General features: G+C 42.8%; 2 protein-coding genes across 5 annotated transcripts; both read right to left on the reverse strand.

Moving 5' to 3' along the window:
• Positions 1-2,779: 2,779 nt before the first annotated feature.
• Positions 2,780-9,974, reverse strand: LOC114018190 (molybdopterin synthase catalytic subunit). The gene is made up of 6 exons (XM_007052815.4): positions 9,873-9,974; positions 8,385-8,466; positions 7,537-7,682; positions 6,437-6,590; positions 5,286-5,409; positions 2,780-4,656 (listed from the first exon to the last, which is right to left on the reverse strand). Exons 2-6 carry the CDS (start codon positions 8,456-8,458, stop codon positions 4,588-4,590), a joined length of 567 nt encoding a protein of 188 aa, XP_007052877.2. The 5' UTR covers positions 8,459-8,466; positions 9,873-9,974; the 3' UTR covers positions 2,780-4,587.
• On the reverse strand, positions 7,611-12,440 carry LOC102938295 (molybdopterin synthase sulfur carrier subunit). 4 transcript variants are annotated; one of them, XR_006291315.1, is made up of 5 exons: positions 12,078-12,433; positions 11,284-11,405; positions 10,069-10,215; positions 9,873-9,974; positions 7,611-7,682 (listed from the first exon to the last, which is right to left on the reverse strand). XR_006291315.1 is itself a non-coding variant. In XM_043547725.1 (4 exons), the coding sequence occupies exons 1-3, from the start codon at positions 12,087-12,089 to the stop codon at positions 10,089-10,091; spliced, it is 261 nt and encodes an 86-aa protein (XP_043403660.1). In that variant the 5' UTR covers positions 12,090-12,440; the 3' UTR covers positions 7,611-7,664; positions 10,069-10,088. The 4 variants fall into 4 exon arrangements, 1 of the variants encoding a protein (XP_043403660.1); XR_006291314.1 differs by having other exon boundaries at positions 7,611-7,664; positions 12,078-12,432; XR_006291313.1 differs by having other exon boundaries at positions 9,873-9,991; positions 12,078-12,285.
• Between the last annotated feature and the right edge of the window lie 1,793 nt (positions 12,441-14,233).

The raw sequence follows: 14,233 nt of genomic DNA on the forward strand, positions 1-14,233 counted from the left end.
AATGAGGCCCCAGAGCCCCAGGCACTACTGTAGTACAAATGATAAATACTAATGCTTTGATGTTACAAATCTGAACACAGAATAAGTAATAAAAGCAGGGCCTTGAAGAGTGAAAAGCTCTACTAAATGCCACTATACAAAAAGCAGCAAAATTTTTCTTTGCTACAGTAGCAGAATCCTAGGGTTATGATATTGCAAGGTGCTGACAACCAGGAGTTGAGGATACTAAAAGGCTGTGCCTCGGGCCTTACAAGTTTTAGCCACTGGCGCAGCAACACTGCTAAGGTCAGTTGTGCTGGTGTAAGTCACAGTTCACGCTGATGCAGCACATCTACACTAGGGGGTTGCACCACTGCAGCTATATCAATGTTGCTAGTTCCCACATGTTCTCTCCCTTCTAAAATTACAACAGGTTTGCCCTCCCATCTTGGAGCAGTTTGTAGTCTTCCCCCTCCAAGTTGACAGTGACTTTTGAGTGATCCTCAGACCCTCCACTCACCTACTTCGTATTACAGCCCACTTTTGCACTTTGAAAGAGCAACATATGAAAATAAAGGTAAATAAGATCAAACATCACCAAATACTACATATGTTGGTTACTTTTTATCAGGCTAACAATTTCCCCATTTCATTACCTTTTAAACATAATGAACTGTAAAATGATGTGCTCACTGAGAAATGCAGTTAAGATTTAAAATCTTCTCTGGTGACATTTCTGCCCTCTGCTGTCTGTATATTTTGCACTTTGGTACAGAATGCCATAGCACCTAATGTACTGGGGTGAGTTTAATACCAAAAATAAAGGCAGCACTGTTTGTGTACATTCAAATCAAAACTTCTGTTAAAAATTGCACATTGTGATGCAAACTCTTAAATATACCCCTGCTAATATCAGGCTGACGATCTTTATAAAACTGGGTTCAAAATATTTAAAGGGACATCAGTACATTTAAAAATCATTTATGTAATTTTTTAAACCTACCATTGAGATAAGCAACTCCCTAAGATTACTATTACTAAAAGGGTTTAGAATAAAGCCTCAATTTTCAGATTTTTTTAATATATGCATTTGATAATTATTTGTGTGTTCTTTCACACAACAAGAGAAATTGGGGGCAGATTCAAAAGGTAGGTAAATGTGTATGTAACACCACAAAAACTGGTACGATAGCTACCGGAAAGAGGTAGTACTTTTAAACTCTCCAAAATAATTTAAAGTTGGCCGTGTCCCTTTAGCCAACTAGAACTGAACATTTGTATTCTATTTCACAACACACATTGACTGCAGGGAAGGTGAATGTAGAACTGTGACTTTTAAAAATTCCTTCTAAAAAGATCATTTTGATCCCTTATAACACTACCACCTGCAGCTGTCTCTCTACTGACATCTACTGGATAGATCTTGATCCACATTCCTGCACCATCCATTACTTTGTAACAATCTCCCAGCATGCAATTGATGGTTAAAAATCAACCTAAACCACTTTCGAAAACATAATGAAATACTATGAGGGCCAGAGCAACACTAAAAAGTTGCTCAAATATTAAGCTACAAGTGATCATCCAGTCACAGCACAGGTTACTCTCAAATATTGCAAGTGAGAATTTTCTCTGAGGGGTTCTGCCATCAAATCCATTCTTTACTTCCATGCTGTGATAGTTTCCTACGTTCTACAAGTTGTTCTCTCTGCCCTTGCACTTTCCTGTAGAAAAGCCATCTCACCAGCATACTATCACAGGCAAACAAAAAAAGTATGTTAGGTACAATGCCCGGGTTAAAGATTTTTCTTGATGACTGCTAGGGGTTGTTACATATTGCAACAGGAGATCTGATTATCTTAATGAGCCCTAACAGTTGCAGCTACTTACATTGTTCAGGCCCAGTATTTGTCTTGCTGATCTCCTGCAGCAGTGAATTGCTCTGGTTTCTAGCACATCTTTAAAGCACATCACCCTAATGTCCAAAGCTGTTGATTTGCTGCATAAAACAGTATTTCCGCTATTTAATGCTAGTTGTGCTGGTTTAGCTGGGTGTACCTTTCCTATATTATAGGATAGAGGTGAAGGAAGGATCGAGCAGTTCTCAATGGTCTTCAGATGTTGTTTGAATGGGTCAAGTATCTTAACATCCTATATCTACTATAACTTCCAGTAACTCCCATAACCTTTTAAATACATGTGTGTAAGCTTTCTTGGAACTTTTTCATTTCTATTTTCTAGTCCAGCTGAAGAAATCCAAATTACACATTTCCAAATTAAGACGTCTCTAAAACAGTGCTTAGATTAAGTGATGCTTGTGCCGTGAAGGACAGACACAAAAAGATGGTGTGATCTTAGCAGTTTAACACAACATGCCTCCCCTTTCTTATGCCTGGTTACTGGGGGGGAAGGCAGTATTCCCCTTGATCTGCAATCTTCTCTCCAGCTGCTTATATGATGGGGATATGTGAGTGATAACTCTGTTCTCCTTCCATCAGATCAGGTAAGAAGCACCAGTGAAATCCATAGATTCCATAAGTTGCCTCTGGCCCAGAGAAGGTATAACTTTGCAATGTCATTTTCTGTTTTAATGCTAGCATATAAGCACTACACTGGTTCTGCCTGGTTCACAGACTACCAATGAGATGGCACGTTAGTCCAAAACCTCTTTGTAAGTAATACCCATTTTTTGCTTGATCCCAGAATCGGGGCCTCTCCCTGGAAACAGATTCAGGTGGAGCCACTACTGCCAAGAATTTGAAACACTGGGTATAATAATTGCACTTAAACCCCCAACAAATACTGATCTCTGTAGAAGTGATCTTTATTCATGGATCTGATAGCACTGAACAATCCATACAGCAAAGCATAGTTCTTCACTCGCACATGCCAAACAAGGAAAATTCAGTCCATAACTTACTCTGCCTTACCTAAATAGAAGGACCAAAGTGATAGACACATTAGACACCCATAATAGATGCATACATGCAAAGAGTGGCTTCTCTTCTTCCCAGGGATGTCCCACTGCCATCAGTAGGAAGTACACCAAAAAGCAGTACAAGGACCCGGTTTAATCACACTGTTTTAAGTTTTGGGTTTTGATTTTGTTTTAAAACTTACTCTAGTTGAAATTAACACCAAAGATTACTGTGAGTGAAAGATCAGAGAGAAAATTGTCTTTGTTTTTGCTTTGTGCAGTTGCCAGGGCTACTGAGGAAACAGTGAAACAAGTAGGGCCTAAGTGTTATGTAATGGCCTTTTGTATAATCTTGGGCAAGTCACTCCACCCCTGTGCTTCTTTTCCTTTCCACCCCTTCTCTGCTCTATTTAAGATTATAAATTCTCTGGGGCAGAAGCTATCACTCACTAGGTTTGTAAGGGCTGAGCACACTGGGGCTCTGATCTCAGTTGAGACCTCTACAGTACAATACTACAATACATACACAAATATCAAGTTGTACGTGTGAGTAACCTTACTTATGTGAGTAGCCCCATTAACTAATTAATTCCTCCTGTTAAATCTACTGAACTATTTTCTTAAAAATGACTGTTTCAAGATGACAATGCCCTTTTAACAACTAGTTGAGAAGTTTTATTCCTAACTAATAAATATTCTTGCATTTGTAAGTTCAAGTCAGAGACTTAACACTGTTTTAATTTGTAACAACTATTGGGTTTTTTTAACCCATAGAATAAGACAGCTGCAAAAGCTGCTTCAAAACTAGTCATCTCGATACATCTATTAAGGTTCAGTTAAGTTTGTTTTATTGCTAATGCAAATTAGTTGTGTATGATCTCACATCGAATAAAGAGCTTTAAATTTCCTTAATGTGATGAACCTGTAGTATCAGCTACACAGTAAAAATATTTCTATGAAACAAAGCTACTGGCAAGTCACATTAGTAACTCTGGGTATAATTTATATTTTTTTCTCTGCTTGTACCAAAAATGTTTAATCAACTTAAGTGTCAAATATCAAAGCCAGTATGTTGACTTTGCAGTCATAAAACCAACTAAAGGATATTTTTAAGATTAAAAAACCCCAAAGCTGATTGTCACGTTGTGATCTCCAGTGCTGACAGTGAACCCACAAGGTGAGAATAAAGGTATTAAAGCAGCATATAGTATATAAAACTAGACTCCTTTCAATTAAGAATTCTTGGGGAAATGGTTTTAAAAAACAGTCTAGCTAGTTAAACACAGCTGGGTGATTTTACAAAAAATGAAAGTTATTTGGGAACTTAATCTATTACCTTCTGTCTTAATTAGAAGGAAGTGTTTGTTATAATGCATATAACTGGCGGGCTGAGACAGTGTTTACATTGACTGTCCGCAGGCACAGCTGCCCACGGCTTCTAATGTCCGTAGTTTGCCGTTCCCGGCCAATGGGAGCTGCGGGAAGCGGCGCGGGCCCCAGGGACATGCTGGCCACAGCTCCCAGGGGCTAGAAAGAGCAAACCGCGGCCACTGGGAGATGAGGGCAGCCATGCCTGTGGAAAGTCAATGTAAACACTGTCTCACAGCACGCCAGCTGATTACCCTGATGGGCTGCAGGTTGCCCACTGTAGAGTGAAGGGGTTAGTTTTAATAGTGACTTTGGAGATGGAGTTATTTTTCCACATCTGCCCAAAAGCATTCCTTGTTTTCTTTCCAAGAATATTCCTGCTCATAAATCTCCTGCAAACAAAAAAAAAAAAAAAAAAAGGAAGTGCTTCAGGAGTCTGCTACATAGAAATATAACCAGTACACAAAGTCAGCTAATCTGCAGTACAGTTTCCATAGTGTTTGGTAGAGACACAGAAAAAAAGGACACTGTCTTGAGATGCACACAGTGTCAGGCCCTGATTCTGCAATGAGTTCCATGAAGGTAAACACCTACGCCTATGCAGATTCCCTGCTCAGATTAGTAGGGCTCTGTGCAGCATCCACCTGCACAGAGCTCATGAATGAAAGTGTAAGCTGCAGCAAACATACTGCTCGTGATGATCAAGTTTTAATGCATTTGCCTTCTACATTATTCCATATTGAACCTTCATTTTAGAAAGGAGGATATTTCAATTGTTCATAACGTCCAAAATACTGGAAGCTGATACTCAAGGGCCAAGTCCTCAGAACTGAACATTTGGAACCCAGAACCTGTCCTGTCTCAAAGCACTGATCATCCTTTCTCAGACCATAACCCCAGTCCCTTACATCCCTCTGCAATACAAATCACAGAAGTGGATAGCTGACTATTTTAAGTGCTTATACAACTATCAGACTCCAGAGAGGTGGCACTTTTTGTAAGCCAGAATACTTAAATTCACCTTTTTCCAAATTGGAACAGTTGCTTTCAAAGTATTGATGCAGTATTGCACAGCCTCAAGAGATGCGACTCGGTGTGGAGAGGAGACTGCTACAATCACACTTGCTTCTGTTACTGGAACTAAACTAGGAAAAGACAAATAGGACATTCGATGGTAAGGCAATGTAAATGTTAAGTCCAAAGTCCTCAACAATGGCTGGGCCCCATTCTACCAAGACACTGTACACAACATAGAGTAAATGAGCATCCTTGTCTCAAACAGCTTATACTCTGAACAAACAAAACCCACTCAACTTGAATCAGCAACAGATGTTTAAATCCTACGCTTTTTACAAACGTATTTCCTCATGAACCTGGCAGAAAGTTTGGCCCGCTGCTAGCACAGTTCTGCATCCAAACTGAATTTGTAAAGATTGTTTCAAATTATGAGGATATTTTTCATCTAGTGTAATACTTTGTAAAAATAAGTGAAGTTTGACATAACCTAGCACTACTGAACAGTGGTAATCTTTGCTGAGAGGTGGGGAGGCATCCATTTGTGATATGCTCAAAATTAGACCCTGATCCTGAATCAGACTCCACTAGCACCAAAATTTGCATCTACCCACTGATTTCAGGAGATCCCAGTACAGGACTGACCTGGTAAGATTCATATGCCATTACTTTCCAATGGATCTGCATTTTAAACTCAACAAAAGGGTAATCTGCAAGTCTTGAGAAAGGCCCTTGATCTCCCAGCGAGCATGCCTGGCAACTCCTATTTCAAAGATATTCCAGGTATTCTAGACCTTGTATACTCTGGTAAACTTGACTTAAGTTCTGTAGTGAAGGGCTTGGATTCTGTGGTACCCCAGGGCAAGAGACTGGAAACACTATGGCAGCTTCAGATAAATCTTAGTTTTATTTTCAGTGTGTTTCAGGTTACGTGCAGACTCAGGCAGCCATCACCACACTGGTTTGTACTTGGTTCATGTTTTGAAAGTTTCTCTGGAAGCGGATTTTTTAAAGTGACCAGGCACTGCAACACGATTTTTCAGTAAGGGGTGGATTCAGTGGCAGGTTTCGCAGCAGAGAATATGCAGGTTCCTGCCCACACCATATGCAAGTACAAACATACTGACCTTTAGTTAGACACATCTTGGCCATACATACCCAAGTCTATGGTGCACTGCTATATGTTTGATGGAAGCCCATTTCTGTCTAACATCTCTACAGATTTTCTTTATTTCAGCTTCTGCCATTGATGAGTATGCTTCATATTCTAAGTGAATCACTTTTTTCCCTTCAAAGTTATTCCTTGTAGTACCTAAAAATAAATGAATTACTAAAAAACAAATGTTATTTATTTCTATTGCAAGAGTACCTAGGAGCTCCAGTCCTGGGTCAGGACCTTATTGTGCTAGAACAAAAATATACTCCCTGTCCCAAAGAGCATATGATCTAAGAATGTCCAAATTACATATTTCTTATTCTAGAAAAGGTTTAACCAGCTCACTGCAATGAGCTGGAAGTGACCGTTTTGTTAGTACGTTAGCAATTCTTCATGTATAAAAGGACAGAATTTAACCCACAGATTTTACATGCTGGAGTTACCAAGATGGCAACATCTTCACTAGCACAGATCTGGCCCTATATGTTTAGAAAGTTGTGCCTGTTCTCACTGCAATTGCTCATACAACACAAATAACTGTATGGAATTTAGGCACACAATGGTACTCACTTCTGAGCACAAAGGGTTCTGAAAATGTAGGTCCTGATATATTAACCACAAGGCTAGAATTAAGTCTCATCTCTTCAGATACTATTTTATGAAGAGGTAAGTTGCATATGGGCTACACTGTGGCATTTAACCCCAGCCCTACACTGGAGCGTGGTGAAGGGACAGCCCTGGTGATCAGCACATGGAGTTTACAGAACCATAGTTCTATCTATTCCCCACCTCCTTTTGCATAAGTTGCTCCAGGGGAGCAACTAGCAGTCCCTGTGCTCCCCCAAATATAGGGGCTACAATTCTAGGCTGACCACACCAGTAAGGAGGCTCCTTAGGACCTCATTCCTTATTGCACGAGGACTGGCCATGATCTTGCTCGAAATGATTAATACATAATTTGCTAAACATTATTGGTTTGTCCCAGAGACTTATTTTTTTAAGTAGACTCAGAAGCATGAGGTTGAACTTATGAGGTGACCTGTGCTCTACTTACTGATGGGTATACACATCCAGGGATTTATTTTAGGAGCCTTAAACTCACCTATGAACAGAGAGACAGCCCCGCAGCATGGAGAAATCACCAGCTCTGACACTTCATCTGCAGAGAGTTTTTCACAGTTCAGTTTGATGAAATCTTTGGGCTCATCTTCACTTTCATTCATGGCTTCACTGGAAGGAAACAGAAAGCTACAAAAGTCAAAGATTTAATAAGTTACTTTTCTAGTTACATTGGCCATTTGGAAGCTGCTTTTTAAACAGCTGTGGGGCCAGAATTTATCCAGCAATTGTATGGCACCCACTAACGTGCTTCAGCTGTAGGGCTCACCAGTAGAGATGAAAAAGTAGGTCAGTCTCCATGCCGAATCAGTTCTTAGCCCCTTTGCTGGGAGAACACTAATTGCACTTCTTGTTGGCAATTTCTAGAGGTACAGGGGCTCTCCTTGTTTTAATATACCAATTCTAGAGCCCAGTCTGCAGTGGGATCAGCTAGCAGAGACCCTTGTGCTAGCATATCCTATTGTATGACTGGCTACAGTAAGAATGTCAAATTATAAACTGTCTGGAGTTAGAAGAAGGCAAGGAATCTTATTACAATAAAAACTAGAGCACTCATCCAAATGATTGATTTGCTCCAGGGGAGCACCATCAGATTAGGCCTGAATAAAGACTGGGAGTGGTTGGGTCATTACAAAACCTAAACCTAATTTCCCCAATACTAATTTCTCCCTACTGTTACTCACACCTTCTTGTCAACTGTCTGAAATGGAACACGCATTTCCACTTCAAAAGTTATTTTTCCTCCCTTGGCATCCTGCTGTCAATTGAATTGTCTCATTAGACTGACCTCACACTTGGCAAGGCAACTCATATTTTTCATGTATTTTATACCTGCTCCTGTATTTTCCACTCCATGCATCTGATGAAGTAGGTTGTAGCCCACAAAAGCTTATGCCCAAATACATTTGTTAGTCTGAAAGGAGAGAGATTCTTTTAGCAGAAAAAGAGGAAAATGATAATTTTATATTTCAAAATTGCTTTAAATCATCTCTCTAGCATCTTAATTTTAAAAAGTCAAAGTAAAAAAGGTTTCTTTTCATTGTGATATTAGCCAACCAGGAGGATTGGCACCTCTACTGAAAGCCAACAACTATAAAAGCATGAAAAGATCTTAAAAAAAACAATTAAAGGGCCATTATCAAAGGGACTTAGGCACCACTAGTCTTCACAAAACTCCTGCTTAGCTGCTGCCAAACCCCATAGGTACCCAACCTTCCTTAGCACCTAAGTGTTTGCATTTAGTTTCCAGGGAGCCTATTTTTTGGCTTCTGAGCATGTACACTATTGCCTCACTCTAGGTAGCTGGACACCTAAAGCCCCAGTGTGATGCACAAAGCAATGGAAGATAGGAATTCCTCCTCCTAACTCATTTGTGGGGATAATCCCGTAGGTATGCTCTGACCATGGCTAACACCACACAAAGCAGGGGGTGGTGTGGTGGACCTCCCTCCTAACTTGTGGCCAGTGATTAGGGTACTCACCTGGAATGTAGGAGTCCCACCGTCTATCTGAGGGAAGAAGGGATTTGAAGAGGAATCTGTCACCTCTACAGTGAGTGCTGTAGCTACTAGGCTATGGGATAGTCTGATACGGGCCTCCCTTAGTCTCTCCCATTAAAGCTGTTCCATTGTGGATAAATAATGAGTTAGTCAGTGGGCCAGAGAGAGAGAGTGCAAGAACATGTGAATGACTCTATAGCCTGCTGGTTAGAGCACTCATCCATGATGTAGGGGACACAGGATCCAGTCCTCCTGCTCCATACTAACACAAAAGACTGAGGGAGACCTATATCAAAAACATCCCATAGTTCAATGGTTAGGGCCTTCACCTGAGAGGTGGCAGATCCCTGTTCAAAGCCTTTCTCCCCTCTCAGGCAGAGGGGCAACTTGAACCGGGGGTCTTCCACATCCCAGGGATGTACCCTCACTGCTGGGCCAAAAATTATGGGGGAGATGGTCCTTCACCACCACCTTTGGTGCCTAACTCAGAGAGGGTTCACAGCTGAGAATCCCAAGCAGAAGGAGGCACCCAACTCCTTGAGAGGGGTCGGGCTTAGGACACATTCTTTTCCTTGGCATCTCCTATTGGCTAGTTCATGCCACTCCCTGCCTAGTGCGCTGGCTTTTGTGAATCCCACTCTTAGGTGCCTATTTCCTGTCACTCATTGTCCAGGAAGCCTGAATGCCAAACTCAGGTTTTGCAAATCCCAGTGATTTGTCTAGGCAACCAACTCCCTGTGTGAATCTAGCCCAAAGTATTTTGAAAGCTTTTTCCAATCCATTGCAAATACATTAATCATTTGTTCCTGCACCAACTTACATCTTAGTGTCAGCATCACAGCTGTCTACTGCAGGGGATGCACGTTACACCCGCTCACAGAGTTCCAGCAGAAGGGGAAAGTCATCCACAAATCACTAGACCCTAAACAGAGAGGAAAACTAAAAAGACAATTCCAGCAATGTTTCAATGCATGATCAACCCCCAGAGACCATTTATAAGAAGAAGCTATACATACCCAAGCGTCTTTGCCTGGAGTTAGCCCCCGCTGATAGGTGGGATAATAGCAACCTCGTCACCTGACTGCAGGACCAGAAGCTGATCACCAAGAAGCACGTATTCCTGGCGAACAGCAAAGACCACTTGATCCCGAATGGCAGCAAGTCTGAGGAGGATTAGCAGTAGCATAAATACATTTAAGTAAAGTGTTTGCATGAATTCTCAGTTAAATGTGAACAACTGACTGGTGCATAGCACAGGGAAGCTGAAGTCAGTAAGATTACAATTTATGCATCTGCATTTGTACTGTTTTCTTTAAAAAAAAAAATCACAACAAACAACTGTATACCCTTGGACTTGGTGATTATCTTTTCATGGGCAAGGGCCAGTGGTGAACCAAACCAATACAATTTCTAAAGATAGGAATTGAGCTGGTTATTTCAAGCAAAATAAAAAATAGATTATATACAGTGGACAGGGAAGATAACATGCATGCAGTAGAAAAGAGTGGTGAAGCTTTGTTTAAAAAAGGTAAAAACAATCATAAGAAAGGAATTATACATTGCATAAGCGTATAGCACAGATGGGGGGAAAATACTATTGCCCAGAAACAAGTAGTTGTACCAACGGGGCAAGTAAGACTATCAAGGTGTTAGTGACCTGGTTAGAAGCCAGTGGTGACTGCTGACAGAAAGGCAAAACACAATTTCATTTTCCACCCAAGTCAGGGTAGGTTATGTAACATCTTCAAGAGCTTTGCACAATTTGCGACTGTAAAACATAATTTGATTTGCTTTTCATAAAGAGAATAAAACTTGCAAACTACTGATCATTTTGTGGCCTAAGTCCGTAGGTTTTAGTAACCAATCCAGTAATAGGTTATATGGTAAAATACATTCCAGTTTGATTACTTGCTACTGCTACCGCAAAACCCAATTTTGTTTCATTTTAGGCAAGACCCTCTCTAATATTTAATTATAGCCTTTCAGTTGCAAGCTTAGGGGATGCTACTTATGCCAGCCAGTTTCATGCAAAAATCAGTGAAATACTCTTTTGAACATATTTGTAGAACAAATAAGATCACAAGTAGCAAAATGTAGAACAGATTTCACTATTTTTATTATACTGAAAAACTGACACACACATGTAATTCCACTATATTACATTTGTAACTCTGTTAACAGTTTAAAACCCCCCAGACCTGAGGAGCACCAGAAGCATGCTCTAAAACTACCTTGGATGCCTTTTAACAATTTCTTCCCACAGCTGTAGAGAGGTTAATTGTTGCGGTACAGAAATAATCTCAGAGCGAACACCTGCCAATTCAGCGCTCCTGGCAAAGTACAGCGCAACAACCTGTTAAAACACAAATCACCATTCCGATTACACACCCTTCAGCTCCTGTCTCCTCAGTGGGTATTTCTAGCGCAGGAAATGGGCCCCCAAACGCATCAACGTCATCCAAGGAAGAATACTGCAGATTAAGCGTTACGATTTTATTATTATTATTATTATTATTTTTAATCACATGCAAGGCCGGGGATCTCGTTTCAGGCACGATAACCGGGAGAGCTCATTACAGTGACTGCAGCCCAGGCTCCCCGAGCCCTTCCATGATTAATTAGGCCCGGCTGCAACCGGTTACTGAACTGGGGGGCCCTTAAGGAGCTGGCCCGTGTTCTTGTGACTCCAGCAACAGACTGAACGGTGCGCGTAAGGGGGGAGGGGGGGGTGTCCAGGTTACCAAGTGTCCCGTGGTCACCCGATCCCCCTGCCGCCACCCGGCCGCCGAGCCCGGCGAACACCAGCACGCCCTGAGCCAAGGGGCTGCCCCGGGGCACGGAGCGGGCACGGCAGAGCGGCTCTCCCGAGGGGGCGGGGAGCGAGCCCCGCCGCGGCTCGTTTCCGGCCGACTGCCTTGCCCCGGAGCGGGGCCGCTCCGCCCGCAGGCCGCTGTCCCTGCCCCGTTCCCATGGCGGTGCCGTGTAAACACCCGCCGGCCGGCCGGCCCGGCTGCAGGCTACGCACCTCGCAGCTCATGGACGGAGCGCCGCGGGTCGGAGCCCGCTTCCCGAAGGGGAACAGGCCGCAGCGCCTGCGCCCGGCCCGAGCAGCTGCCGCTGGCCCTGCCTCCCGCTCCCGGCCCGCCCACTGGGCTGGGCTCCGCAGGCTGGCCGGGGCCCTGCGCCCAGCCTGAGGCCCTCGCCCTGCTGCCGGGCGAGGAGGGACCAGCCCGGGCAGACAAATGCGGCTCCAGCCAGCCCCAAAGAGGGGACGGAGCTGGAGTCCCAGCGCCGAGCCCGCCCCAAACCGGGGGGCGCACTGGGCGGCTCAGCCCCGCCTCGGTAATAACAGGGCTAGAGCTCTGGTGACCCCGGGGAGAGGGTGGACGTGGATCCCCAAGGCCCCTGGCTCCGTCGCAGCTCGGCTTCCGGGGCAGTTCCTGCTCCGGGGTCTCTGGCGATGGGGCTGCTCAGCTGCTGGAACTGAGCGCGGCGGGGGAGCTAGCGCAGGCCGCTGCGGGAGGGTCCTGGGATCGAGCCCGAGCATGAAATGAGCCCGCAGGTACCGTTCTCCCCAGTAACAGACAAGCTCTCCTGGACATTCGTTACAAGTTAATGAGGCTGAAAGCTCCTCAGGGCAGCGACCCTGGCTTTGAATGTGCTCTGTGACGTCCAGCACTGTCTTTTGGACAGTGTATCAATAACCAATTTGCAAACAAGGGATCCAGACACTCAGTTTCAGGTTATAAACATGCAATGCAATTAAACACGAGATGGTCTCAAAATATCCATCGTGCCTCATATTTTAATACAGAGATTGTCTTGTGGGTCACCAGTCTTCCTATTTATAATCAGGTCGCATCCTCTCTGATAACTACAGCAATTGGTTACATGGAACAGTGGGACAATATTTAATGGAGTGTTAGCTGACTCAGTACAATTAACAGCTGGAAATGAGCAGCATCCCACATTATATGACAAGTAAATGCTTCAAAGACCAATAACAAATGTTCCATATACCACAACTTGAGAAACTTTGATGTAATAAACCTCTGGCCAGGTAGGGCAACAGAGTTGTCGCTGTGCAGCTCACCTGCATCTTCACAGCAGCAGAATAGTTTTCAAATCTTCCTCCAAAGGCAAAGGCCCTATCACTTGAGCAAGAGGAGAATTTCTGATACCTGATAGTGATATGGGTTTATGATGCACATTTGACCATTTCTGATTTCATCTAGGTAACACAGTAGTACACATCCACCCTAGGCAGATTGTTACAACATAATATAACACCAAATACTATGCCAGTGGTTCTCAAACTTTTGTACTGGTGACCTCTTTCCCATAGCAAGCCTCTGTGTGCGACCTTCCCCCGCCCCCCCGCCCCTTTATAAATTAAAAACACATTTTTATATATTTATCACCATTATAAATGTTGTAGGAAAAGCAGGGTTTGGGGTGGAGGCTGACAGCTCACAACCCCACCTCTCCCCATGTAATAATAACCTCATGACTCCCAGTTTGAGAACCCCTGTACTATACACTTATAGTAGCAGCTTCCATCCAAGGATCCCAAAGCACTCCATGAATGAGAAAGAAGTATATCTTTGTACTTAGTACAAATGCTATGAACTACAAAGGGAAAAGATTAAATTGTCTGCCAGTGAGGAATGAATATCAAAGTCATAAACACATTTTCTAAGAAACACCCGTGAAAGTTGCTGTTGCACACAACAGGACCATTTTCACTATGTTAGGGGATGTATTGATAAATCCTTGTCCACTGCATTAAACACTTACCCCAAACGGTTTAGAAATTTCTGAAGACCCAATAAGTGAAAGTTAATGGACATTACACCACTTAACCCTTCCATTCAACACTCTGAAAATTCACCTTGTAGTCACTATCTTGCCTGGGCATTCAAAAGTTCTGTGCTATAACTTCAGACAATTTACTGAAATCTTTCTACTATACATTGTTAAAGGAATTTGCTTAATTGGAGACTTTGCTTAATGGACCTGTTTTTTCTCATGCATTAAGATATTTTGCATCTATTTAGTTCAAGTATGCCCATTTGATATCACTTGACATTAACTTATTTCATGATTAATGATTTCACCAACATGTATGTGACAGGACCCCCGGGGTACAACCTGGAATTCTGAGACCACTGTGTCCCTTTT

Source organism: Chelonia mydas, chromosome 5 (genome assembly GCF_015237465.2).
Source record: "Chelonia mydas isolate rCheMyd1 chromosome 5, rCheMyd1.pri.v2, whole genome shotgun sequence".
In the NCBI taxonomy this organism is placed as follows: Eukaryota; Metazoa; Chordata; order Testudines; family Cheloniidae; genus Chelonia; species Chelonia mydas.

Excerpts from the sequence above, each read along its gene's own strand:
- LOC114018190 (XM_007052815.4), bottom strand. The coding sequence starts at position 8,458 with ATGTATTTGGGCATAAGCTTTTGTGGGCTACAACCTACTTCATCAGAT. Across the intron at positions 5,410-6,436 it reads GCAGTGCACCATAGACTTGG|TTTAGTTCCAGTAACAGAAG; the intron begins GTATGTATGGCC and ends GTCTTTTCCTAG. Across the intron at positions 4,657-5,285 it reads CTGTTCCAATTTGGAAAAAG|GAGATTTATGAGCAGGAATA; the intron begins GTGAATTTAAGT and ends TTTTGTTTGCAG.
- LOC102938295 (XM_043547725.1), bottom strand. Across the intron at positions 10,216-11,283 it reads ATTGTTAAAAGGCATCCAAG|ACTTGCTGCCATTCGGGATC; the intron begins GTAGTTTTAGAG and ends AATCCTCCTCAG.